Below are 26,826 nucleotides of genomic sequence, written 5' to 3' on the forward strand. Positions count from 1 at the left end.
CTTTTTAAGCCTAGTAGTTTGGCAGCAGAGACAAAATATCTCTGTGAGCTGGAGGGCAGCTTACTATGTAGAGAGTTCCATGCTAGGACTAGACAGGGAGGCTTGGTGTCCAGAAAACGAAACAAACTAGTCAAACAAAAACATTTCATATTAATTCTAACCAACTATCTAGGGAGAAAAATCCAGGAAACAAAGTTGGAAAAACTCATCTTACTTTTTTTTTTTTTTCTTTTTTTCGGAGCTGGGGACCGAACCCAGGGCCTTGCGCTCGCTAGGCAAGCGCTCTACCACTGAGCTAAATCCCCAACCCTAAAACTCATCTTACTAAACAGGATGAGTCACCTGTACTTTTCAAATTTGATAGCTCACCATCAGTAGGGCTAATTGCCTTTTTTGTTTTGTCGAGATATCCCTAGTCTCTGCCTAGTAATATCATACTTGATTGCTCTGTCTAAGTAGAAAGCTTTAGCTTCAAGAAGTGCAGCCTGCAATAAGCTTACCAGATATGATCCAAAAACATTCTCATTTTAAATTATTATGTGTGTGTGTGTGTGTGTGTGTGTGTGTGTGTGTGTGTGTGTGTGTGTTGGAGGAGGAAGAAGAGGTCAGAGGTCAGAGGGATATCAAATCACCTGGAGTTACAGGCAACTTTCCTGATATGGGTGCTGAGAATGGAACTCTGTTTCCAAGAGGAGTTTGTGCTCTTAACCACTGAGCCACATCTCCAGTCCCTAAGAACTGTTTTCACAATTGACCTTATTGTTTCTTCTCTCTGTCAAGAATTCTTTTCTCTCTGACTTCAAATTGTTGACTATTATTCATATTTCTGAGAAAATGAAATATAAGTCCTCAAACAGGAATAAAATCTTCAGGCTAGACTGAGATTACATATTAAATTTTTACCATTAAAAGTGGCCTTAATAGTTAGTACAAGAATGAAGTAGTGAGTTTGAGAAGCAGTGAGGTATAATTTCCCCAAATTTCTCTTTAATCTACTCCTCAAGTGAAAATTAGTCTTATTCTGGCAACATGGGCAGGCATCAAAGTATTAGTTAAAGAAATCAAAAGAATACACTTACTGGGACAACTACATAATGTTGCAATCTCTCCTGCCCCCCACTCCAAGACAAGACCAGGCAGGCCTTAAACTCATAGAGATTCACCTGTCTCTGCTTTCCAGGTGCTGGACTTAAAGGTATGGCCTACCATACCTGGCTTAACTCTGAATTGTTAATCACTCACCTTGTCCCATTTCATGTTTCCCACCATTAGAATTGCTAGGTAAAAGCTGGGTGTGGTGGTCCAAACCTTTGATTCCAGCACTTGGGAGGCAGGGATGTAACTCTGAGTTTGAAGCCAGCATCATCTACATAGTGAATTCCAGGCCAGCCAATGCTATACAGTGAGATCCTGTTTCAAAAAATAAAAAACAAATTTAAAAAAAATCAGAGTATTGGGGGATGGGGAGATGGCTCAGTGGCTAAGAGCATTTGTGGCTTGTGGTGGTTTGAAGGAGAATGGCCCCCTCAGATACACTTGTTTGGAAGTTTGGGCCTAGTTAATGGAACTGTTTGGGAAGGATTAGGAGGTGTAGCCTTGTTGAAGGAAGTCTACCACTGAAAGCAGGCTTTGAGGTTTCAAAAGATGCTGGTCATTCTTTTTGTAGACCTGGATATAAGCTCTCAGGCACTGTACCAGTGCCACGCTTGCCACCTGTCTGTCTGCCTGCCTGCCTGCTGCCATGTTCTTTGACATGATGGTCATAGACCCTAAACCTCTGAAATCATAAGCCTCAAATAAACACTTTCTGCTATAAGTTGCCTTGGTCACTGTGTCTTTTTTTTTTTTTTTCTTTTTTTTTTTTTTTCGGAGCTGGGGACCGAACCCAGGGCCTTGTGCTTGCTAGGCAAGCGCTCTACCACTGAGCTAAATCCCCAACCCCTTGGTCACTGTGTCTTATTACAGCAATAGACATTGCTTTTGCAGAGGATCTGGGCTTGGTTCCCAGCACCAATATGGCATCTAACAACTGTTTGTAACTTCTGTTCTAAGGCCCTCTTCTGGCCTCCAAAGGTACCAGGCATGCCAATGATGTACATACATCCATGCAGCCAAAACATTTATATACATAAAATTAGGACAAATAAGTAAAAGGCATGAAGAAAACATACTTATGCTTATATTTATATATAATAGCAATGGCTGCCTTTGAATAGTTCCACACAATGAACACATAGTAAAAGAATCATACATATAAAGCAAGGAGAGTAATCGAGTAGCCAGTCTTGGAACATACATTCCATCTAAAAGGAGATACCTTAGTTAGGGAAATAATCTTTGCTATGCAAGACTTGTCTCAGTATTCACCTCATGTGCTAATTTAAAAAAAAAAAACCTTTTCTTTTGGAATATTTACAGATTTACAGGAAGTTACATAGATTGTACAGAAAATGTCTTCTGAACCAAGTTTCCTCCAGAGGTCACACTGTATGTTATGTAGCAATATCAGACTCAGGGAACCAATACTTTATTTTATTCAATATTTTATTTCCTTTATTTTGGTAAGCAATTTTAGTTTTCCCAGCATTTCTCTTTTTTCAAACTTGTATGAACCAAAGTCTTCTCAGACCTTTATTTCAGGAAACAAAGAGAAAAGCTGATATTAAATTTACCAGTTTAAGTGACTGTTCTCCTCCGTGGGACATTCTGGCTGTTTCAAGTTTCTAGTGGGCACAAAAACCAATACAAACAGTCACTGGAGGTCTTTGGTAAGTGTATGCTTTCACTTTTCTGAGATGACAACCCTCCACTACAATTATGTGTTGTAACATGAGGGTATAGTTAAGATTCTTTTTAAAATATTTACTTATTTTTACTTTATGTGTCTTGGTTTTGCCTGCTTATATGTCTGGAAATAAGTGCATGAAGTGTCCCTGGAGGCCCAGAAAAAGGCATCAGATCCTCTGCAACTGGAGTTACAGGTGGTTGTTACTATCTTGTAGGTGCTGGGAACAGAACCCAAGTCTTCTGCCAAAGCAACAAGTGCTATTAAACACTGAGCCATCTCTCCAGTCCTATTTGCTTGTTTTCAGATTTATTTTTTATTTTCGTGTGTGAGGTTTTGTAAGTTTCTGTGCATCGTGTGAGTGCAGGAGGTGGAGGCCAGAAGAGGCCATTGAATCCTCTAGAACAAAAGTTACAGATGATTGACAGCTGCCATATGGCTATATGCCATATATATATACATATACATACATATATATATATATATGCCATATGCCTGTGCTTAGGTACCATACATCTCTCATCACATCCATTTTGACAAATCTCATGCCCAGAATCCTTTCTGCCTCCCAGATGTTCTACCTCCTATTAAGGCCTTGGCTTTTTAATTGGACAGGTGATGTATCCATACAATACACAAGATATTCTCTCTACACCACTGCTTTAGAGAAAGAAACATTTAACTGCTCGGTGATGGTACCATTATTTTGAAAAGACAGAGCTAGTCCTATTGCTTGATGGAGCTCAGTTGAAAGTATCTTACTTATCCAACCTTTGGGAGGTAGAGGCAGGAGGACCAGGAGTTTATGGTCATCCTCCATTACCTGGGCTACATGCCTCGAAAAGTTAAAATAAATAAGAAGCCAAGGATTATTTGTTAATACAAATGTTCATGTTTAGTGTCCATAGGAGTATCTAACAATTAACAGGGAAACAGAGAGCTTGGAAATTACCCTTCCCCCTTAAAACAGGGTTCCACTGTAGAGCTCTAAATGGCCTGGAACTTGCTACATAGTCCAGGCTTGCCTTAAACTTACTGAAATTTTCCTGCTTCTGCTTCCTAGTGTGTGGATTAAAGGCAAGTACCATCATATCAGGCCTTCTTCTTGCCTTCTAAGGCCACTTTTTTTTGAGACAGGGTTTCTCTATGTAGCCTTGGCTGTCCTGGAACTCACTCTGTAGATCAGGCTGGCTTCAAACTTATAGAGACACCTGCCTCTGCCTCACAAGTGCTGGGACTGAAGCTGGTTCAGGTTGAAGGCCACAGTTTAAATCGTGCCTTTTAATAATAAAATCACTTATTATTTTCCTGAAGTCAGTATTTCTTTCTGTCTCTGTCTCTCTCCTTTTTTCTCCTCTTCTTTCTTCTTTTTCTAGTTCATTTTGTTATAGTGATGTTCTAGTTTAGAGAATGGTGGTTTTAACTCCCAATTATGCACCATCTGACCACAGTTCATGCTCAAGTAGACTCAAAGTGCTTTGTATGTACACTATAAAATATCACAGTGTACTCAAGTGGTAGTAGCCCAACAGGATGATGTAGTTCCAACTTTGGGGAACTATAGACATTCTACTGTGGAGGGCATTAAATGGATTCATTTTCTCAACTAAAGGTCTGAGAAGACTTTGGCTCATACATGTTTGAAAGAAGGGAAATGCTGGAAAGCTATGGTTTTGTGATTATCTTTCAGCTACACATGCTGTTAAACACACAACTCTGTTTTCCCTTGGTCCTTAATCCAGCAGATCTAACCACAAGCTTTATTTTTGTTGGCTCAAACAATCCACTTCTCAAGGCTGGGTTTGGTTCACAACTGTCTGTAACTCCAATTCCAGGTTATCCTTCATCCTATTTTGGCCTCCATAGGCACTAGACATCCAAGTGCAGACAAACACTCATAAATATAAAATTAAAAGAAACAAATCTTAATAAAAATTCCACTTCTCATCCAAATCCAAGAGAGGAGATAATCCAAATAATCCTAATCTCTGGTGCCAATACAAGCCACATTTGTAATTTCGACGAATGATACAATTTCATCATTCCCACGTAACTCACTCATTTCTCCTTTGGTAATAGATTGTGCTATCGTACAGCCTAGACACGGCTCCCTGGACATTTGCTGGTTCTCAGAGGGATGGGAAAACCAAGTAGGTGGGGTTTGTGTTCACCAAAACTCTCAGAAGCTCACCCCTGGGAAGGAGCTCCGGAAGCGGGGGCCGCCAGGGGGCGCGCTGGCCCGGGAGGACCGACAGGAGGGGGGCGCGTCTAGGCCGGCAGAGTGCCTGCAGTACTCGCTGCCCACAAAGCGCCAGCTGAGGGGCGGCTGCAGCCGGTGCGGCGTAGGCTGCCAGCTACTCAGCTACTCAGCGTCCCAGCGTCCCCGGAAGCCGGATTGCCGCGCGAGTCCTGTCAGAGCGAGCACCGCGAGACCGCGTCTTGCTGTCTGCAGAGAGCACTGAGCGGCCGGGCCTGCGTGTGGTGGCGACTCCCGGGACAGGACCGGGCAGCGGAGGGCCATGGCTGAGGCGACCGCCGCTCCGGTAAGGGCGCTGATGCACGGGCATCTCTGTCACCCGGGCCTCGGGGGGAGGCGAGGAGGCTGGGGACGGCCGCGGGCCTAGTCGCCCGCGTGGGTCTGCGGCTGTCGCTTGCCCTGAAGGGCCACCGCGGACCGCAGCGCCGGAGGACGCCGGGGCACCCGTGTCTGGTGTTTCTAACCTACACGCGCCGCGGTGCTTCGCGTCAGCCCGCGGAACGGGGAAGTGGGCTCGAGGTGTTTTTGAAATCCACGAGCCATTCTGTACAGCGGTGAGAGCTGTCGTTGCTAGGTGCGGCAGGACAGTCACCTGCGAGGCGGTGAAGGTAAAAGCTAAGGTGTGTCCTGACAGACTGCGGGACGACTGACAGCATCGCGCGCCCGACAAGCGGAGGCGCTGCGGGGACCTTGGAAGGCCGACACAGCGTAGGCTTAGCCATTCGTGCGTGTGCTCGTTTGCAGCAGGCCTGCAGTGGGCCCAGCCGTGCACGCACCAGATAGATGCCAGGGCTACCAGGACAACCGGCACAGTCCCTGCACACAGCCATTAAGGAAGAGGGTGTTTAACAGAACGTTCTGACTGGAAAGTATTGCTTTTGTTTGCCACCTAAGAAGCCTTTGGTCGGCTCGAAGAGACTTTTTTAGTAAGTCAGAAGTCAGGCGGGTCTGCTGAGGAGTAGGTAGGAAGTAAGAAAGGAAGAAGAAACCAGGGGAGCAGTGGGGAGGGGTGGGGAATAGAGCAGAGGGAAATCCTTACCATTAAAGTTTAATTTACCAAGCGCAATACTTCCCCCCATCCCCCAAACCCTTAGAGACCATTGTGCATGCTATAGGTTTATGCTGAAAACTATGCACATACTTTTAGTTCTCTAGTAGTCATGTTTAGTAGGTCAAACCATGATGGTGGCACGGTGGCTCACTCAGGAGTTTGAGAGAGGAGGATCAGAAATTTTAATATATGCTTGGCCAAATAGCCAGATTGTCTTTAAAAAAAGAAAAGAAAAAAAGAGGAAATTAATTTCAGTGAATTCAGTGAAATGTTATTTAGCCCAATGTATGAAAATATTTTAATAGTAATTTTATAAAACTATTAATGAGATTTTATACACAACACATCTCAATTGAACTGACCACATTTAAAATCCTCAGTAATCACATGGAATCAGTGGCTATGGTTTTGACGAGGGCAAGTCTGTTTTATGAAGAAGATTTTGAAAATACTGATATTTTTAATTTTAATTTTAAGAAATATTTTTAGGGGATGGAGAGATGGCTCAGCAGCTAAAAGTACCAGTTGCTCTTGCAGAGGGCCCTGGGTTGGTTCCTCACATTCACATGGTGACTAACAACAATCTGTAACTCCAGTTCCAAAGTATCTGATGCCTTCTTCTGACCCTTGAGGGCACCAGACATGCACATACATACATGAAGGCAAGGCACTGATGTACATAAATAAATCTAAATGATTTATTAATTTGAAAATATTTTTATTCTTTGAAAATTTAATAGAATGTATTTTTGATTGTTTCACTCTACTGTTCCCGACTCCTCCCAGATTCACTCCTCCTTCCCTCACAGTGTCCCCCGGTTTCTTGTCCTTTTTTAAAAATGACCCATGAGGTCCAATCTGTGCTTCTCATATATTCCTTGGGGTAGGCCATGCACTGGAGTGTCATTGGCCACCAGGAACCACATCCTTAAAAAATGGACTTTCCCTTCCCCCAGAAGCTATCAGTTGTCCATAATTCTGCAGTTATGCATGGGGGCTCATGAACTCCCCACTTCTCTTTCAGTGCTATAGTGTTGACTAGCTTGATTTCATGCAGGCAGCCACAACTGATATGAGCTCATCAGTTCAGTAGCTCTGTCACATCCAGAAGAAACGATTTGGATCCAGTCTAATCCTGGGTCTTAGAATCTTGCTGCCCTTCTTCCTCAATGGTCCCCAAGCCTTGGGATTTGGGCAGTGGTGTGGATGCCTCATTTCTGGTTGAGCACTTCATTGACAATTGTAACCCTAACTGGCCAATGTGTAGATCAGGCTGGCTTGAACTCACAGAAATATTTCTGCCTCTGCAAGTGTCACCACACTAGCTATTGTTTTGTTTTTTAATGTATCTTATAAGTTAGGAGGGTTGGTATTCAGAGTTTAAGTGGAGAGCCTGGCTTTTAAATAAGAGGAAACATTTTTCTTTGAGAAAGAAAGAAAGCATGTATTATTACTGGTAGGTTTGATGTGGGAAGAAATATGAAAAAGAAAAAGAGTTTAGGTCTAATTACTCCAGTTTCCTTTTTCTTCTTCTGGAGACAGGGCTTTTCTGTGTAGCCCTGGCTGTCCTGGAACTCTCTCTGTAGACTGGGCTGATGTTGAACTTACGGAGATCCACCTGTCTCTGTCCTCCTAGTGCTGGGAATAAAGGTGTGTGCCAACTGGCTTACTTCAGTATACTTAAGTAAGATAATCATGTCATCTCTGGAGAGTAAGGGTTCTGTCTGGATCAGTCTCCTCCCGGTGTGCTCCCTGAATCAGCAGATGCAGCACCCATCACCTAAGAGCTCTCTTAAAGTACACCATGTCCATTTCACAGGTACTGGATGAAAATATGTATGTTAACTAGATTTGGGGGGGTGCGGATCAGGTCTTGCTATTGTAGCCCTTGCTGACTTGGTACTCACTCTATAGCCAGACTGGACTGAAACTTAATAGCAGTTCTCTTGACTCAGTTTCCTCAGTGCAGAGGAAAACTTGGGGGAGTTGATTCTCTTCTTCTGCCATTTGGATCCCAGAGATTGAGCTCAGATAATCAGGCTTTATTTACTGCAAGTGCCTTTATCTGCTAAGCCATCTCACTGGCTGATTGACCAGTCTTTTCGAGTTGTTGTTGCACATTAGTTCGAGAGTTTGTAGAAGCCTGGAGATACTAGGTAGTGTAAAATGCCCCCACTGAGCACTGACCATTGGAATATGCTGACAGTATCTCACATGGTTGTGTGATTTTCTTTTTTAGGTTTACATGACTGCTTGTAAAAGCAAACAAAATGTGAATTGTTCAGCTCATTCAAATTAGGAAGTCAGCTGAGCAAGTGAGGCTTAGAGACAGGAGTGAAATGGCGTTGAAAGTGGCTGAAGTGGTCAAGCAGGGAAGAAAGCAAAACCATATACGGGTGGTAGACCAGGAGCAAATGGAATTATCATAGGGCTACAGTTATAATTAATGGGTTGGAGATCAGATGAAACGAGAATAAGATAGTGCAAAAATAGAAGGCTCTGGCCAGAGAGTGGTTTATCAAGTTCAGAGAATTAGGCTTAGTCCAACCTCCTATTTGTCCTACAGATTCCTTCCTTTTATGATACTCTTTGTTTCAAAGTACATTCAGTAATGAACAGACAGCCTGTGACTTTCTTGGAAAAAAATCTAATTCAAACATTGTTACCAGTCTGAAATTTTCCATGTATTTTTCTAGTCTGTCCTTGGAGTATAAGATTAAACAAACATGTTCTGTCTTCTATTTCATAACCCTCAAATACTTGAAAGTAGTTGTTATATTTTCACTAGACTAGACACCCTCAACTTGTTAAATTATGGTACAGTTGTAGTGTATAAACTGATTGATAGACAGGGCTAGTGTAGTGTATCAATTCATAGGAGATTTGTCAGAGAGCCCCCTGAGGTCAGTGAAACCTGGAGAGAATTCCTGTGTACATTTGCCTTTTCCAGAGATAGAGAAGGCAATAAGAAACCTCAACTTCTGGGCCTTATATTAGAGGAAATGGGCCAGACTAGCCTTAAAGTGACAATTTATTATTCATTATCTTTCCCAATCCATCCTTGAACCATCAAAGCAGTTCCTTGGCTTTTGATGTCAATAGGCTTCAGAACAACAAGGCACTATAGATATACTAAAGTTATTTTGGTTAGTATCAGCTGAACAGTTAAGTAGGGGTGTGTGTGTGTGTTTGTGTGTATACACACGAGCGTGCATGCATGTGTGTGTTCCCCCACCTCTCACCCCCCCCACAAAGTTTCTTTGTGTAGTCCTGGCCATCCTGGAACTTGCTCTGTAGAGCAGGCTGACCTGGAACTCACAGAGTTCCACCTGCCTCTACCTCACAAATACTGGCATTAGAGGTGTGTACCATCATTGCCTGGGAGATAAGTAGTTCTTATTTGGTTGTAGTTTAGAGTCTGATTTCCTTCTAACGCTCAATGTCTTGCCCCATCTCTCCATTGCACATAGACTTCTGAATGGGACTCGGAATGCCTTACATCCCTGCAGCCCCTTCCTCTTCCTCCACCTCCAGCAGCAAATGAGGCACATCTGCAGACTGCAGCCATTTCCCTGTGGACAGTGGTGGCTGCTGTGCAGGCCATAGAGAGGAAGGTGGAAGTCCACAGCCGGCGACTCCTCCACCTAGAAGGCAGGACAGGGACAGCAGAGAAGAAACTAGCAGGCTGTGAAAAGACAGTGACAGAGCTTGGGAACCAGCTGGATGGCAAGTGGGCCGTGCTGGGGACCTTGCTGCAGGAGTATGGGCTGCTGCAGCGGCGGTTGGAGAACTTGGAGAACTTGTTGAGAAACAGGAACTTCTGGATCCTGCGGCTGCCCCCAGGTATTAAAGGAGATATCCCAAAGGTAATAATACCCCGCTTCTAGGTTACATCAATACCACTAGCTCAGTCACTTGCAGTCAGAAACAGTCAGTTATTTAGACATTTTTATTTCCTCTTAAAATTTCTTAGGTTAATAGAATTGTGAAGGTGTTTTGTGTTTGTCTCTTTGAGAACTATACTGAGTTGATGATGATATCTTTCCTTTTTTTTTTTTTTTAGATAGTAATGTAACCCAGGCTGTCCTTGAACTGCTGGCTTTCTGCCTCTACCTCCCAAGTGGTAGGACATGGGACACCAGTGGCTCAGTACACATTTACAATGTCAAGCTTCCAGTGAGAAAACTCTTTCTAATCCATAGTTGGCTGTATGGTAAATGAATTTTTTCTCTTAATTTCTTTCACTTTTACATGTGTATGAGTCACTTCTCTCTTTGTTAGGCTGCAACAGTCTCCGTGAAACAACTGAGACAGTTAATTTGAATTTTGTTGACAGTTTTAGTGAAAAGTTAGAGGAAAGACTATGCATGGGATTATTACAGTCATGTGGTTATTACAAGGGCCAGGGTCATCTGTGAGTCTAGGCTGTCATTTATAGAACAAGTGTACTGAGATGCTAGTGTTCTGTCTTCTGAAGAAACTAATTTAGAAAACAGGAAGTTTCGATGATTACTGTTTGACAGTGATATGCCTAGTTTCCAAACATACTTGCTCACTCATAAATTTTTTCATAGACACAGACTTTTTAAAATTCTTTAAAAAATTTTTTTTGGGGGGTCATAGGCATGCCTTTATTCCTAGCACTCTGGAAGCAGAGAAGGTTCTTTGTGAGTCAAAGGATAGCCTGGTCTACATAGTGGTTCTGGGACAGCCAGGAATACATAGAGAGACTCAATCTCAAAAAAAAAAAAATATCCAAAGCAAGCTCGCTCACTCTATCTATCTATCTATCTATCTATCTATCTATCTATCTATCTTTTCTTTCTTTCTTTTTCTTAGGTATAAGTATCTATCATCTGTCTATCTGTCTATCTATCTATCTAGAGGACATAGGATTTTGATACGTAATCCATACCTGTCTACAACTTAGAATCTTGCCTCAGCCTCTCAAATAATGGGATTGCAGGCATGGGGCACCACCCCTGGAATCTACAAGTATTTCTTGAATACATTTTTGCTTGTTCTATATATTTTCCTGAAGAAAAAAAGCTGTAACACATAAAACACATTTAAATACTTTAATAAAGGTAAAGTCAGGTGCTTTCTAGTGTTCTGTTTCTAAATGGATACCTGAGATGGTCTCACTAAGAACCCTTTATCCCCATCCCAACCCCTGTCCAGAACACAGGGTGTTTTTAAAGGCAGAAATTACATCTGGGCATCTTGGCTCAGCAGCTGCTGGAGAGCTTTGCAGAAGTACTCAGTTTGTAGCAAGGAATTTTAACAGAAGCTGAGATAAGTGGAGGGGTTCCCTACAAACAGGCAGTTTTGTTTTTTTGTTTTTTTTTCCCCGGAGCTGGGGACTGAACCTAGGGCCTTGCGCTTGCTAGGCAAGTGCTCTACCACTGAGCTAAATCCCCAACCCCTCAAACAGGCAGTTTTAAGGAACACTAAGGTAAGTTAGCTAGGACATTTTGACCTTTGGTTCCTAGAATAGACTTGGACTGTTTTCTGTGGGATTCTCCATCAAGGAGATCAGATTCTGGTTAAACCTAGGATGGCTTTAGCAGGAATATAAAATGGAGGAACCTCTGCACTGTCTTGCTTCATCAGAATACTACAGGAGATAGAAGGAATGAGTAGTTAGTTACCCCTGGGCAGTGTTAGGTTCAAGAAGCTCGAGGAAGAGTGAAGGGCCATTGGCATGGAGATTGTATTGTTAGTTATGAGATGGAAGAGATCTCTAGTGAGCATGGATAACGAGATCAAGCTTCAGAGGTGAAAGGAGGAGTGAGCAGAGGAACCTCAACAGGATACACCGGTGAGGTAGTAGGAAAACAAATCGGAAAGTAGGAGGTGCCACAGAGCTAACATGAAAAACAGCATTTCTAGTAGAGTTATGATTTGCCAGTTACCATACTGGGAGGACTAGAAAGATAAGACAGTGAATATGATTGTCAACATGGCTGTCAGAGATCCTGACCTAATTTGTTTGAGTGGCAAGATAAAGATAGAAGACAGAATACCATAGTTGTAGAGTAAATAGAAAGTGGAAAAAGAATAATAGGAATAGAGTTTCTTTTTTTCTTAGGTGTAAGTATAGAACTGTTAAAAGTAGGGGGCTGGAGAGCACTGGCTGCATTTCCAGAGGACCCAGGTTCTATTCCCAGCATTTACGTGGAAGCTCACAACCAGTTACAGGGGATCTGCTGTGGTCTCCACAGGTACAAGGCATGAATATGGTACACATACATGCAGGTGAAATAACTATATACATGTAGAAAAAGTTGTTTAAGGTGAGAGTAGAATCTTAGAATACACTCTAGGACTCCTCAGAAGCAAGTAATGTTTTTTCTCCTTATCTTTCCAGAGAGAATTTATTAAGACTGCAGCAGAGGGGTTGGGGATTTAGCTCAGTGGTAGAGCGCTTGCCTAGGAAGCGCAAGGCCCTGTGTTCGGTCCCTAGCTCAGAAAAAAAGAACCAAAAGAAAAAAAAAAAAAAGACTGCAGCAGATACACACACACATACACACACACACACACACATATGAGTGAATGATATATTTTACATGATTAATTGTATATGATATATATTACTCATGTTGTCTTTATTTAGAGCATGATGTTTTATTATTATAAAACCCTAACATCCTGGTGTATGGCATTGGGACATAACCATTACTAACTTTAGTGAGCCATACAGAGTTATCCAAGGTGTCATAGCAAACGAAATTTCAAATACTTTTCCTCATGAGTTTTAGCTAGAGCCTCATTAAGTATTAAGTGCTGTGATGGTGTTCTTATATTTCACTTAGTATAATAATCCTTGAAAGTGAGATCTGATAACTTTTATTCACTATTTTACAAAGAAATGAAGGCTTGAAGTTTAACCAGAGTCAGGCATGGTAGCACATGCCTGTAATCCCAGCATTCAAGAGGCTCAGGCAGAAGATTTTTATGTATGATCAAGGACAGCCCAATCTACTAATAAGTAACAGGCCAATCACAGCTCTACAGAAATACCAATACACACACACACACACACACACACACACACACACACACACACACCACACTGGACAAAAATATTGCTCAATTGCCAGAGATTGCCAAGTAGGCATGAGGTTGTGGCAGTATATAAAACTGAATATGATAACACATACATGTAATTCCAACACTCAAGAGTCGAGATGGAGAGAAGATCAGAAGTTTAAGGTCATCCTTATCAATACAGCAAGTGTGAAGCTAGCCTGAGCTATGTGAAACTACTTCAAAAAAAAAAAAAAGAGTGAAAAGACTGGATGTGATGGCTTATGCCTTTTAATCCTAGCACTTGGGAGGCAGAAGCAGGCAGAACTGGGTCTTGATATTGTACTCCCTACTGTGTATTTTATTTTCATATTTTGGGCCCTTCAGAAGTCCTCTGGGAATCACTTAAATTTAGTTTTTATTACTAGAATAGCGTTCATTTAAAGTTAGTGTCAGGCCTAGAGAAATGCATAACATTTAAACTGTCTTAAATTCTAAAAGCATATATAAAATAATACAACTTCTTTCAGATATTTCTTTTTGAAATTAAAATGTGTTTAGTTCTAGTCAAAACATACTGAAAATTTAGACTGGGAGATATGGTTCTGTTGGTAGAGTGTATGCCTCGCATGTACTAGGCCCTGCATTTAATGGATATCTTATTTATTTATCTAATCATTTTTAATGAATGTATTTTTTAAAAATTACATTTTGTTAGATGGGGCACATGTTTGCCACAGTCCATTTGTAGAGGTCAGAAGACAACTTCTTCAGGTGTCAGTTCTCTTCTTCCACCTTGTTTGTAAGGCAGAGTCTCATTGTTTCTCTCACTGCACTTATATCTTGTACCAGGAATCCAACTCAGAGTGTCAGGCTTGTCACAAGCATCGGGCATGTCACATGCTGCTCCATTTTCTTAGTCTTAAGTCTGTGAATTTTTTAAGAGGTTAAAGATGCCGAGACCAAAAGGTTTGAGAATGTCTGTGTTAAGATTTTAATTGTTTCTATTATTATTATTTTATGTACAGGTGTTTTGCCTGTATATGTTTGTGCACTGTGCTTGGTGACTATTGGGGAACAGAAGGGGAGAAGGGGACCAGAAGAGGGCATTAATCCCTGGGACTGGAGTTACAAATAATTGCAAACTGCCATATAGGTGTTGGGAATCAAACTTAGGGCCTCTGGAGCAGCCAGTGCTGCTGCTGCTGCTGCTGCTGCTCCTCCTCTTCTTCCTCCTCTTCCTCCTCCTCCTCCTTTTCTAAGATTTATTTATTTATTCTATATAAGTACACTGTAGCTGTCTTCAGACACACCAGAAGAGGGCATCAGATCTCATTACAGATAGTTGTGAGCCATCATGTGGTTGCTGGGAATTGAACACAGAACCTCTGGGAAAGTAGTCAGTGCTCTTAACCACTGGGCCACCTTTTCCCCTTGCAGCCATTTCTCTAAGGGCTCAAGATTATAGCTCTTGTGCCTTCTGGTAGAGATGTTCCTTTTCTACTAAATACTTTGACTGTATTTTCAAGTCTGAAAGTTCTTCATTATGTTGTGTATTTTGTTACTTAATATTCTCTCTTCTCTAAGACTTCTTGGTGTCCTTTCCTGACCTGGATTCATATTCTGGGTTTTCTTCAGATCTTAAATCTAATCTAGATTCACTGCTTTCTTAGCCTACTATATGTATGTTGTGCTAGGACTACCCCTTCTCATTCCTTTATGGCATGCAGTGTGTCCTAACACCAGTATACTTTTTTACTCATTTGTTTCCTAGAGTACATTCTCAAACTTATTAAGAAAAGACCCATAAAAGGCATATGTGGGAGTGCCAAACACAGTATTACATACCTGTAATTCCAGTGCTTAGGAAACTGACGCAAAAGAATTGCTATGAGTATAAGACTAGCCTGAGCTACAATGGCAAAAACATATCTAGAAAAACCAAAATAACAAAACACAAGAAAACAACAAAAATGAAGAGTAATAATAATTTAATGTGAGATTGTTTTTTTAGTTAGTTCTATGATTTTTGTGAAAATACTTCTTCCTTAAGAGATTTTGAAACATTGCTTTATGCTCTATCTGTTTGGTTTATTGGGGCAGGGTCTCATTATGTATCCTTGGCTAGCTGCAATTCACTATATAGACCAGCCTCAAACTCAGAGACTAAACTCAAACTCCATCTCTTTTAGGGTCATCCCACCTCTATTAGATATCTGTTTGTAAAATTTCACATGTCTATTACCAATTACCTATGATCATATGCCTTTTTGGACAGAAATCATACTTTAATTTTGGTGCTTAAGGAGAACTTTGTATGTACTGGATATTCAGAACTGCCTTGCAGTTGTTTCTACTCTGGGCGACTGTAAGTAATGGTCCCAAAGTGCAGAGCTCTAGAGTTAACTCCTTGTCCCCTAAACCCATCTTCCAGCATCTGTTCTGATATATCAGATAATACTTGGCAGCTAAATAGATACTAATATTTACTTAATGAAGTCGCAAGTGGTGGCATAGACCTGTAATCCTAATACTCTGGAGGCCGAGACAGGAGGATCATGAATTTCAGGCTAACTTAAAATATATAGTGAGTTCTAGGCCAGCTAGGCTATATAATGAGGCCTTCTATGAAATAAATAAAACAAATGAAACATTATTGAATAAGGAAATTGAAGGGAAGGACAGTAGTCTGAGGTAGTGCCTCCTGTGGGAGCTGGTCTACTAAGAAGGAAAGGGGCTTTTCTTCAGTGGCGTCTTCTCTTCCTCCAGAACTCTCTGGGGCAGCAGCCTGGCTCTCTTCTGCCTCCTGTTTTCTGTGACGCTTCCCTCTTGCTGCTCTTCCTCACGTCTTTGGTTCTTTTGGTACTTCAGGTTTTTTCTACTCTACTTCTTCTGCCTTTCTCCTTCTTGCTACTCTGCCTCCTTCCTAATCTGTCTCCTTGTTGCCCTTGCTTGCTTGCTTTATCTCCTGTTTGTTGGGAGACCTGGCAGGTATGGTGGGCTGAACCAAACTTACCAGGATCTTACCACATCATTTAACCTTGGTGCCTCATTGCTGAAACGCCCCCCAGCCCCCATTGGTGAGATGGGTTGAGTGGCTGTGAGTGTCCTTCTCTACCTTGTGGCAAGCCTGAGTGTGAATCTGGCACAGTTTGGCCTGCTGTGTGTTCTGTCTTAGTAAGAAGGAAGTGGGAAAAACTTCTAGAAAGAAAACTGAAAAATAAGAAAACCAGAAATTTTTTCATGATGGTCACCTCACTTTTTTCTTTCAGTTTTCCTCCTGGAAGAGAGAATGGGTTGACAGATTCTTAGTCAGAGTTCTAATGGTATCAAGTGGCTGGTGCAGGCCTTTAATCCCAGGATTCAAGATAGAGGCATACATATCTAAGTGAGTTCATAGCAAGGTCCAGGGTTACATAGTGAGAACTGTTCTATAAAATAAAATAAAATGTAATCAACTGTCAAAGAGTAAAATAAAACTAGTATCAGACTCTAAAAGTGGATATAGAATGCATCCACACACAGCTTTATAAAGTGAATCAACTGTCTGCTGGTGAAAAGCAAACTCAAATTTTCAGTTTTTCTTGAAGAGCTGAGGGGCTGGGGGAGATTAGTACAAAACTAAAATCTAAAGTCTTAGAAGAAATGATGCTGCAAGGTATTATCCCAATAAAAACTGAAGTTGTTATAAACTCCAAACCACAAGAATTAGAAGCTCTAGTGAGAGACTGTAGGAATCTGGTTGTAGAAATGCAAAAGAGAACACAGAACTAAATATCCTTCTAAATAAACCTTCTCTGTGCACTTACGTTTCTTTCTTTCTTTCTTTCTTTCTTTCTTTCTTTCTTTCCTTCTTTCTTTCTTCCTTCCTTCCTTCCTTCCTTCCTTCCTATCTTTCTTTTCTTCTTTCTTAGGATTTATTTATTTTTACTTATGTACACTGTCACTGGCTTCAGATACACCAGAAGAGGGTATCAGATCCTATTACAGAAACCATGCAGTTTCTGGGAACTGAACTTGAGACCTTTGGAAAAATAGTCAGTGCTCTTAACCACTGTAAAAATTCCAGTGACCTGGGCATGGTGGCATATATCTGTCATTCTAGCACCTGAGAGGTGAAGGTGAGGGGACCACAAGTTTAAGGCCAGTCTGGACTATATGAGACTGTCTCAATTACTAAGTAGATAATAAAATAGAGTGGAATAACTTGTTAAGTCTTCTAGAAACTAGAATGTCCAGAGGCTGAAGTGTCAGAATTAAGAACTGAAAAAGAATTCTGCTGCTCAAGAAGAAAATCTGCAAAGAGCCTGGGCCTGGTGGCACATGCCTAGAATCTAACACTCAGGAGGTGGAGACAGGAACATCAGCTTAAGCCCATCCTTGGCTACAAAGCAAGTTCTAGATCAGACTGGGCTTTAAATATTCCATCTCTACAAAACAATCCAGAATGTCCTTCAAAGACTGTGAGAATAATGAGTTTGCTGTCTAATAACTAAAATGTCAGTTAAATTATAGGCTAACTGCTTGGGGGAAAAAAAGCTACAAAACAGTATTGTAATATAGCTCAGTGGTACAGCATTTGTGTAGCAGGTGTAGCCCTAGGGTTGATACCAGGTATTACAAAAAACAAAAATTAGGAATGTCAGACAAAATATCTTTTAAGTCAGTAAATCAAATAAAATTGGACAAGAAATCCATGAACTTTAAAAAAATTTCAAACTAGATACAAAAAATTGGAGGTAACAAGATCTCAACATGAGCTGGGAAGAAAGGGCAATAGGATTCAGGATGAACTAGATAGTCAGATAAGGAAGTTCTCAAATCAGCTAATGAATACCACACAGCAATCTTAGTAGAAAAGTAGTTTAGGGCAGTTCTGTGCACCTGAGTTCAGGAGTCTGAGGGCAGCCTTAGCTGTGTAGTAAAATCTGCATTTCTGAAAATAAAGACAGATCATGAATTTTATGTAAAATAATTGCTACAAAAGAAGCTCATCAGAAATTGTGGCACTGAATTTTACAAATGAGAACAAATTTAAAGGCCAGAGAAATGGTCCAGGCGTTAAAGGCTAGGCTTGCATCTAAAAAAAGTTAATAAAGAGTTTGGTTCCCATCACCCATGACTCTCTTTCAACCTTACCCCCAAAAGAAAGAAGAACTAGAGTTTAAGAACAGATTAGTATATTTAGAGAAGATGAAAATGAAGCATGATGTTTGGAAGCAATCTGAGAAAGATCAGTGTGAAGAAAAATTGTTGATTTTACAGATGGCATAAGAGTTAGCCAGAAAGGAACTTTAGAGTGTTCGTTAAACATCAACAAGTTGCAAACATTGAAATTCAGAAAATGGAAAAATGCATTGAAAATGGGAAAAAAATGAAAATTCCCATCCAAAACAGCATTTAGTGGATTTAGGTGACATCTTTTTTTAGTCAGAGAATGAATTGCTGAACTCAAACCAAACAGTGGAGGAGGGTGAAATAGGGAGACTAAAATTTAAGAAGCCAAATTGAAAAATTGTAACCAGAAGTCTAAAGATACCAAAAGAAAAAGATACAGTGGTTGAAAGAAAAGCATGGGCTGAATGAATGCATCAGAGAAGAATCATGTAGTCAAGCTGAAGACAAGCGCAGTGAGTTGCAGTGGACCAGAAGAGAAAATCTTTTCATGAATACAAATTGGAGAGCTTGAAGGAGAAAGTGAAAGAGACACATAAAAAAGAATTAGAGGGATGGAGAGATGACTCAGTGCTTAAGAGCACTTGCTGCTTTTCAGAGGGCCCAAGATGAAATCAGTTCTCAGCACCCACATAATGTGATTCACAACCACCTGTGACTTCTGCTTCTGGATCTCACCCTCTTCTGTCCTTGGAAGGATACCTGTATTCATGTGCACATACACATAAATAAAAAATCTTTTAAAAAAAATGAAGCTAGGTGTGGTGGTGCACTCTTGTAATCCCAGCACTTGGGAGGCAGAGGCAGGCAGAGCTCCATGAGTTCAAGGCCAGCCTGGTCTACACAGTGGGTTTCAGGACTACCACAGCTATGTAGTGAGGCCCTATTTTGAAAAAAAAATAGATAAAATATTTCATTTAAGGCTATAAAGTTAACATGTGGCACATCCTGTCTTCTTTCCCCTATGAGAATTCTGAGTGGAAAACAGAAAGATAGAGGGGGTATGTCATTGGAAGACATGCAAAGGAAAAGATTAGGTGAACATATTCAAAAATCAAAAGCCTAGGCAAGTGAATAGCAAATGTTCATGATCCTAGTATTTGAGAGGATAATGAATGAAGACGGAGAATGAGAAACCAACTTAAACTATATAGCTAGACACTGTTACAGAAGTAATTCCAGAGTCTTGAGAGGGGGACTTTCTGAGCTCCTTCTGCATGCTCTTGAAAATGGCAAGCATTTCTGTGGTCGTGGGGACTGGCGCTGACATCAAAGCTTTTCTATTTCTAGATCCAGTATATAAGAACAGAGGCAAAAACCTAATGGGAATCCTTCCACAACTCTTTCACCCACCGAAGAAACTTGCAAATGAGTTGACCAAGTACAACTATGTAAAACATGAAGTTGTATTGTCAAGTGGCAAAATGTATAAAAGAAAATGTGAAGCTGGGCAGTGGTGGCTCCTACCTTTAATCCCAGCATTTAGGAGGCAGAAGTAGAGAGGCAGAGAGAGGCAGAGGCAGGTGAGTCTCTGAGTTCAAGACTAGCCTGGTCTACAGAGTGAATTCTAGGACACCAGGGCTACACAGAGAAGCCCGGTCCCCCCCCCCCCAAAAAAAAAGATCTGTGTATTTTTTTTGAGATAATTACATGCAACAGGCTGACCTTCAAGTCATTAGATAGGAATGACCTTGTTTCTCCTTCTATATCCTTAGTGCTGGGATTATAAGAGTATACCACCATGAATGACTATTTTATATAGTTCTGGGATTGAAACCAGAGTTTTATACATGCTAAGGTAAATATCCTACCAACCGAGCCAAACCTCATCCCAAGAATATACAAGTAAAGTACAGTTACTGTATACACATGTGTTTATATAAACTAAATCATATAAGACATCAAAAGGGTGAAGGTTACGGTTAAGAGTTGACATTTTGAACCATACAACACTTAGGAAAAGGAAAAGGAAGATTTTAAGTAGTTACTAAAAAAAAAAAAAGCAAATATGGAATAAAATGTTTGTAAAAGCAACAGAAAGAAAGAATATGCAGAGGTTCAATAAGAGTTAGGATACATAGATTATAACTTAATTTTAGTTCAATTTTTCTATTCTAAAATAGTCTTCTTGGCATTTCATTATGAGCCATGGGATGTTCCTGTCTTCCATATGCAGGAGAAACTGCATCAAGGGGAAATCTCCTTGGCAAAAGATTATAAGAATTAGAGAGACACACAAAACTAGAGAAATCAGATATTCTAAGAAATGGTGTTTTGAGAAATGGCAGATTAAAACAGTTGACATGATAGTACAGCCTGAAGTTTTAACATGTAGCACTGAGATGCTTTTACATTGCTTTCAAGACAACCAAATGTGCTTCAGGGAGGGTTCCAGTTCATGTTATTTTGTTTGGATCAGAGTTTTAGGGTTTGATTATTGACAGGTGGAACGTTAAAAGAAATAGAATGACCCTTGATAGGTCAGCCATGCTTCTGAGGAAGCTCTATACCCAAGACTATTTGAGCAACACAAATTAGACTCAATGGCTTTGAGAGAGGGAGATGGGGAGAGCAAACACACAAGTTGTGTGTGTAGGAAGGTAAGGATGGATCTGTGAGGAGTTGGAGGATAAATATTAAAACATTGTATAAAATTCTCAATTAATAAAAATAGTATTTAAAAACTCAAAAATGGCATTAGATATTTAAAAATTTTTTTGTTCAAGCCAGGTGTTTTTTCTGTAGCCCTGGCTATCCTGTAACTCACTCTGTAAACCAAAATGGCCTTGAACTCAGAGATCCACCTGTCTCTGTCTCCCAAATTCTGGGATTAAAGGTGAATGCTGCCTTAAGTGGATGCCTGGCTTAGGATATTTTTTAAGTATTTTTAAAATTACATCTGTTTTTTGTGTGTGCATGCCTGGTGCACCACAGCACATGTGTAAAGGTACAAGGATACTTAGGAGAAGGCATTTCTCTCCTTTTTCCATGGGTTGTGTTCATTGAACTCAGGTTACAAGGCTGGATGGCAAGTGCCTTTACTCACGGAGCCATCTCACTAGCCCTAGAGTACTTACTGACCTCCCTTTAGGTTAGTAAAAACTAAGTAAAACAGCTAATGAGGGGAGGAAAGGATTTATTGGGTGACTGGATGCCTGGGAGGGACTGACTAACCTATGTGATTATAATTTTAGGTGCCTGTGGCATTTGATGATGTCTCCATCTACTTTTCCACTCCAGAGTGGGAAAAATTAGAAGAATGGCAAAAGGAACTTTACAAGAATATCATGAAGGGCAACTACGAGTCTCTCATCTCCATGGGTGAGGCTGAGTGAGCACCTTTTGAATGAGGTGCTACAGTCCCAAGTGGGCTCAGACACTTTCTCCAGTGTCCTCACTCTCACTCTTCTCATACACTGCAGAATCTAGTTTGAAGCCGAAGAAGGACAGAGCTAACCTACTACGTGTATTTCCCATACATTACATTTCTTTTATGTGCTTTCTTGAGTAGCTTTGTTGTAAATAGTTGGAGGTGGATAGATGGGAAGAAGTGATAGAGAAAAGAAATTAATTCCCTGACTGTCCGCTGCCTTGATGGCAGTTGCTGTCATACTCATTTATCTCGTTGTCATGCCTGCTTTCCTTTTTTCCTCTTCCAGATTATGCCATGAATCAACCTGATGTTTTATCCCAGATTCAACCAGAAGGAGAACACAGTACAGATGACCAACCAAGGCCAGAAGCAAGTGAGATGCCTGCAGACCCCAGTGAAGGTAAATACGAGAAAGGGTTCTATATACCCTTTTAAAAAGATTTACTGGGGCTGGGGATTTAGCTCAGTGGTAGAGCGCTTACCTAGGAAGCGCAAGGCCCTGGGTTCGGTCCCCAGCTCCGAAAAAAAGAACCAAAAAAATAAAATAAAATAAAAAGATTTACTTATATGAATACACCATAGCTGTCCTCAGACACACCAGAAGAAGGCAACAGATCCCACTACAGATGGTTGTGAGCTACCATGTGGTTGCTGGGAATTGAATTCAGGATGTCTGCTACTGAACCATCTCTCCAGCCCTGGTTATATACTCTTAAGGTCCTTTTCTTGGTCAGAGAAGGGGACTCAATACAAAGAAAGCAAGACTTAGAGCTCTTCTGTGCTAAAATATTTACACTTTGAATAGACATTTAAATACTAGAGGGACCTCTGTAATCATTTTGTACTTTACCCATCAATACCTTATATATGCTAGTGAAGTACTTCTTGTACCACGGAGTGATATCCCCTCCCTTTTGTTCTTTTAAGGTACATATTTTTCTTTTTTGTATATATTTCAGTACATTTTTTTGCTGAAAATGATCAGTGTGTTTGATTTTTTTTTAATACTGTTGTTACTGTTTATAGTTTTAGCTTGCATTGGTGTTCATCAGCCCACACTTGAGAGTATGATTTATGTAGCTTGAACCAATATATATGTAATGTTAAAGAAAACAAACTCACAGGACTAAGCATACAGTCATACTTACAGCTAAGATTTATTGAAGCAAATGGATATCAAGCAACAACATCAAAAGATACATGGAGGAAGCCAGAGGCAAGCTTCCCAGAGTCCCCTCACTGTGGAATCTCACAAGGCACATTTAATTCCAGCAGTGAATGTGACAACACATACCAAATACTATTATAGAAACTTTATTAGATACTCAGTGCCTAGGGTTTTCTTGGAGTTATCACCACAGGTACTCAAATTCCAGATTCCCAAAAGGAAAACAGTCAGAATAAAACACACGTTTAGCGATCGAGGCATAGTAAGATACTCTTGTCATTTAGGGAAACTTGTATATATAAAGAACAGTTCTCCAGATCTTTATACCCACCAACAGTTCCTTCTCAGGATGAGTGGTTTTGGCTTGTGCTGAATTTTTCTTCTCTTGACACAGGGAAGGAGCCCTGGCTCCTTTCAGTGAAGTAGACTACTAACCACTTGTTTTAGTTTCATTTCTATTGCTATGATAAGATGTCCTGACAAGGAGGCTGGAGAGAGGGCTCAGTGGTTAAGCACTGGCTGCTCTTCCAGAGGTCCTGAGTTCAATTCCCAGCAACCACATGGTGGCTCACAACCATCTGTAGTGGGATCTGTTGCCTTCTTCTGGTGTGTCTGAAGACAGCTACAGTGTACTCAGTCATTAAAATCTTAAAAGAAAAAAAAAACAGTAAGAAAGACAATAAAGAAATTAAAAAAAAAAGATGTCCTGACAAAACACAAGTTAGGGGAGAAAGCACTTATTTTAGCTTCAGTTTCAGGCAGTGGTCCATCATTGTGGAGAGGCTGCAGCATAGAGCTTAAAGTACCCAATCACATCATTCATAGTCAATATCAGAAAGAAAGGAATGAATGCATGCAGGCTCACACGATTGCTTTCTTATGCTTAGCTTGACTAATTCACTTTACACAATTTAACATGACCAGAGGCTAATTCAATATAGACATTCTCTCATTAAGACTTTTCCTCGGTTTTGTCAAATTGACAAGGCTAATCATCACACCTGATAATCTTAAATATGAATCCAAAATATTAAAATGAAATCATGATGCCTTGTCCATTGAAAAGATCTAAAAGCAAAAGTAACTGATTAGCCTCCTCCTCCACCTTGTTTTTTGAGATAGGATCTTCCTGTGTAGCCTTGGCTGTCCTGAAACTCACTATGTATATCATGTTGGCCTTGAACTCACAGAAATCTGCCTGCCTCTGCTGCTTTAATGCTGGGATATACCACTTGCTTTACCTTTGTTTTTATTTTGCATGTATGGGTCTTTTGCTTGAATGTTTCTTCATGTAACATATGTGTGCAGAGCCTGTGGAGGGCAGAAGAGGGCAATGGATCCCCTGGGACTGGAGTTACAGACAGTTATGACCTAACACGTGGATGCTAGAAATTGAAATCAGATCCCCTATAAGAGGAGCCAGTGCTCTTAACTGCTGAGCCATCTTGCCAGCTCCCTTTAGTGTCTTTTAAATCAGCCAGAGACTAGTGGAATATACTTGGCCACAGCAGAAAAAAGAGGTTGAGAGATAGGAAAGTGCAGATTTCAGCAGACAGCAACCTGCTTTTCTTATTTCCTACTGTAAGCTACAAACAGGGCTAGTAAGTTAGTCCATCTTTATCTCTGGTCCTTCCCTGATTTTGTATATACATTTATATATGAAGAAAAGGATGGACATGGTGATAGGGGCAGATGGAACTCTGAGTTTGAGGTTAGCCTGGTCTTCATAGAGATCTAGGCCACCCAGGGATAGATAGGCACAGAGGGTTATTATCTCACAAACAAACAAAAAAATTGAGACCTCTCCCTTCCTCCCCACTAGAGAGAGAGAGACAGCGACAGAGACAGACAAACAGACAGACAAAAAAGAGAGGGAGGAGGCAGGACCATTGAGACAGTGGGTAATAGTGCTTGTTGCCAAGCCTGATGCTCTGTGTTTTATCCACAGGACCCACATAGTGAAATCAGAGATTCAACCCCTACAGGTTTTGCTCTAAGGTACACATGCACACACAGATAAATAAAAGTGTATTGGGGCTGATGGCTGTAAAGAGAAGGTTCTAAATGAATTAAAATTTTATTCATCGGAAATATGATTTTTTTTAAATTTTATTTATTTTATGTATAGCTGTCTTCAGACACACCAGAAGAGGGCATCAGATCCCATTACAGATGGTTTTAAACCACCATGAGGTTGCTGGGAATTGAACTCAGGACCTCCAGAAAAGCAGCCAGTGCTTTTAACTGCTGAGCCATCTCTCCAGTTCCAGAAATATGATTTTTATAGTCATGTTTCACAGCTATGATGACAACAGACTTTCATTCTCAGCAATACAGGTAGAGCAGGGACAAGGAGATTAGGAATTCAATGTCATCCTTGGCCATATAACAAGTTTGAAGCCAATCTGGGTTACATGAGATCATGTCTTTAAAAGAAAAAATAAAAGAAGTAGCAATAAACAGATGTGGTGGTGCCTTTAATCCCACTTCAGAAGCACTTTAGAAGCAAAGGCAGGCGGATCTCTGTGAATTCAGGGTCAGCTAGAGCTGCATAGCAAAAACAAAAACAAAAAAGAAAAAGAAGAAAGTTTAAAAAAATCAATAGTGTTATGTTCAACAAATGAACATAGTTATATTACCTTTTAAAGAGATTTATTTGTTTTATGTGTATGAATGTTTTGCCTGCATGTATGTAGGTAGGTTGGTACATGCCCAAGAAGGTTAGAAGAGGCTGCTGGGACTGCAATTACAAATGGTTGTATACTAGGAATCGAACCCAGGTTCTCTGCAAGTGCAACAAGCGCCTTAACCTTTGAGCTACTTCTCAAAACAATTTCACTATCTAATTCAAGTCCCTGAAGACCGTTCTCTCTTTTTCTCCACAAATAGAGCCTGGCCTTTCAACCTCAGACATTCTGTCTTGGATTAAACAAGAGGAAGAGCCTCAGGTTGGAGTCCCCCAGGAGTCTAAAGAGAGTGAGCTGTACAAAGGTACCTATGCCGGTGAGTAGCAGAGAAACAAATACTCAGATCCAGCTCATACAAAGGGATACTGAAGAGTGCAGCTAAAAGTGTGCTAACTCCAGGGACTAAGCCACTACCCAAAGACTATACATGGACTGACCCTGGACTCTAACCTCATACGTAGCAATGAATAGCCTAGTAAGGGCACCAGTGGAAGGGGAAGCCCTTGGTCCTGCTAAGATTGAACCCTCAGTGAACGTGATTGTTGGGGGGAGGGCGGTAATGGGGGGAGGATGGGGAGGGGAACGGCCATATAGAAGGGGAGGGGGAGGGCTAAGGGGGATGTTGGCCCAGAAACCGGGAAAGGGAATAACATTCGAAATGTAAATAAGAAATACTCAAGTTAATAAAAAAAAAAAAAAAGCAGTCACACACACACACACAAAATTGTACTGCCTTCAGAATTAACTTTTTAAAATGACATCAAGGGGTTGGAGAGATGGCTCAGCAGTTAAAAGCATTGGCTACTCTTCCAGAGGAACCTGAATCTATTTCCAGCACCCACATGATAGCTAACAATTATCTGTAATTCCAGTTCTAGGAGATCTAAGCTCCTCTTCTGGCCTCTGCAGGTTCTGCATGCCTATGGCACACAGATAAACATGCATGCAAAACACAAATAGAAATAAAATAAATCTTTTTAAAAGATTAATGTTATTAAATTTGGTTGTCTTTTGAAAGATAAGCCTACATAGGTAAATGGACTTCGATTTTAATCCCAGCACCCCCATAGGGTGGCTTGAAGTCACCTGTATAGCCCCAGCTCCCCATACTTGGATGGATGCCTGCACTCACATAGCCACCCACACGCATAGACACATATGCATATGCATAATTTCAAATAAAAATATTTTTTAAAAAAGTGTGCTAACAAGGAACAGAGAGGAAGAAAACAAAGATATGGTTAGCCAAATTAGAAATGAAACCAAAAGGCCACCAAGATAAATTTTAAGTAGAAAACCAC

General features: G+C 40.8%; 1 protein-coding gene across 2 annotated transcripts in view; it reads left to right on the forward strand.

Moving 5' to 3' along the window:
• Positions 1-5,074: 5,074 nt before the first annotated feature.
• Positions 5,075-26,826, forward strand: part of Zfp398 (zinc finger protein 398) — a 30,233-nt gene continuing 8,481 nt past the window's right edge. Inside the window, 5 exon segments of one of the 2 annotated variants that reach the window (NM_001109230.1) lie at positions 5,075-5,328; positions 9,564-9,959; positions 21,492-21,618; positions 21,957-22,070; positions 25,728-25,841. In NM_001109230.1, coding sequence (NP_001102700.1) covers positions 5,305-5,328; positions 9,564-9,959; positions 21,492-21,618; positions 21,957-22,070; positions 25,728-25,841 — 775 coding nt within the window. In that variant the 5' untranslated portion in view covers positions 5,075-5,304. 2 annotated transcript variants of the gene reach the window in all.

This window comes from Rattus norvegicus, chromosome 4 (genome assembly GCF_021556685.1).
Source record: "Rattus norvegicus strain SHRSP/BbbUtx chromosome 4, alternate assembly SHRSP_T2T, whole genome shotgun sequence".
In the NCBI taxonomy this organism is placed as follows: Eukaryota; Metazoa; Chordata; class Mammalia; order Rodentia; family Muridae; genus Rattus; species Rattus norvegicus.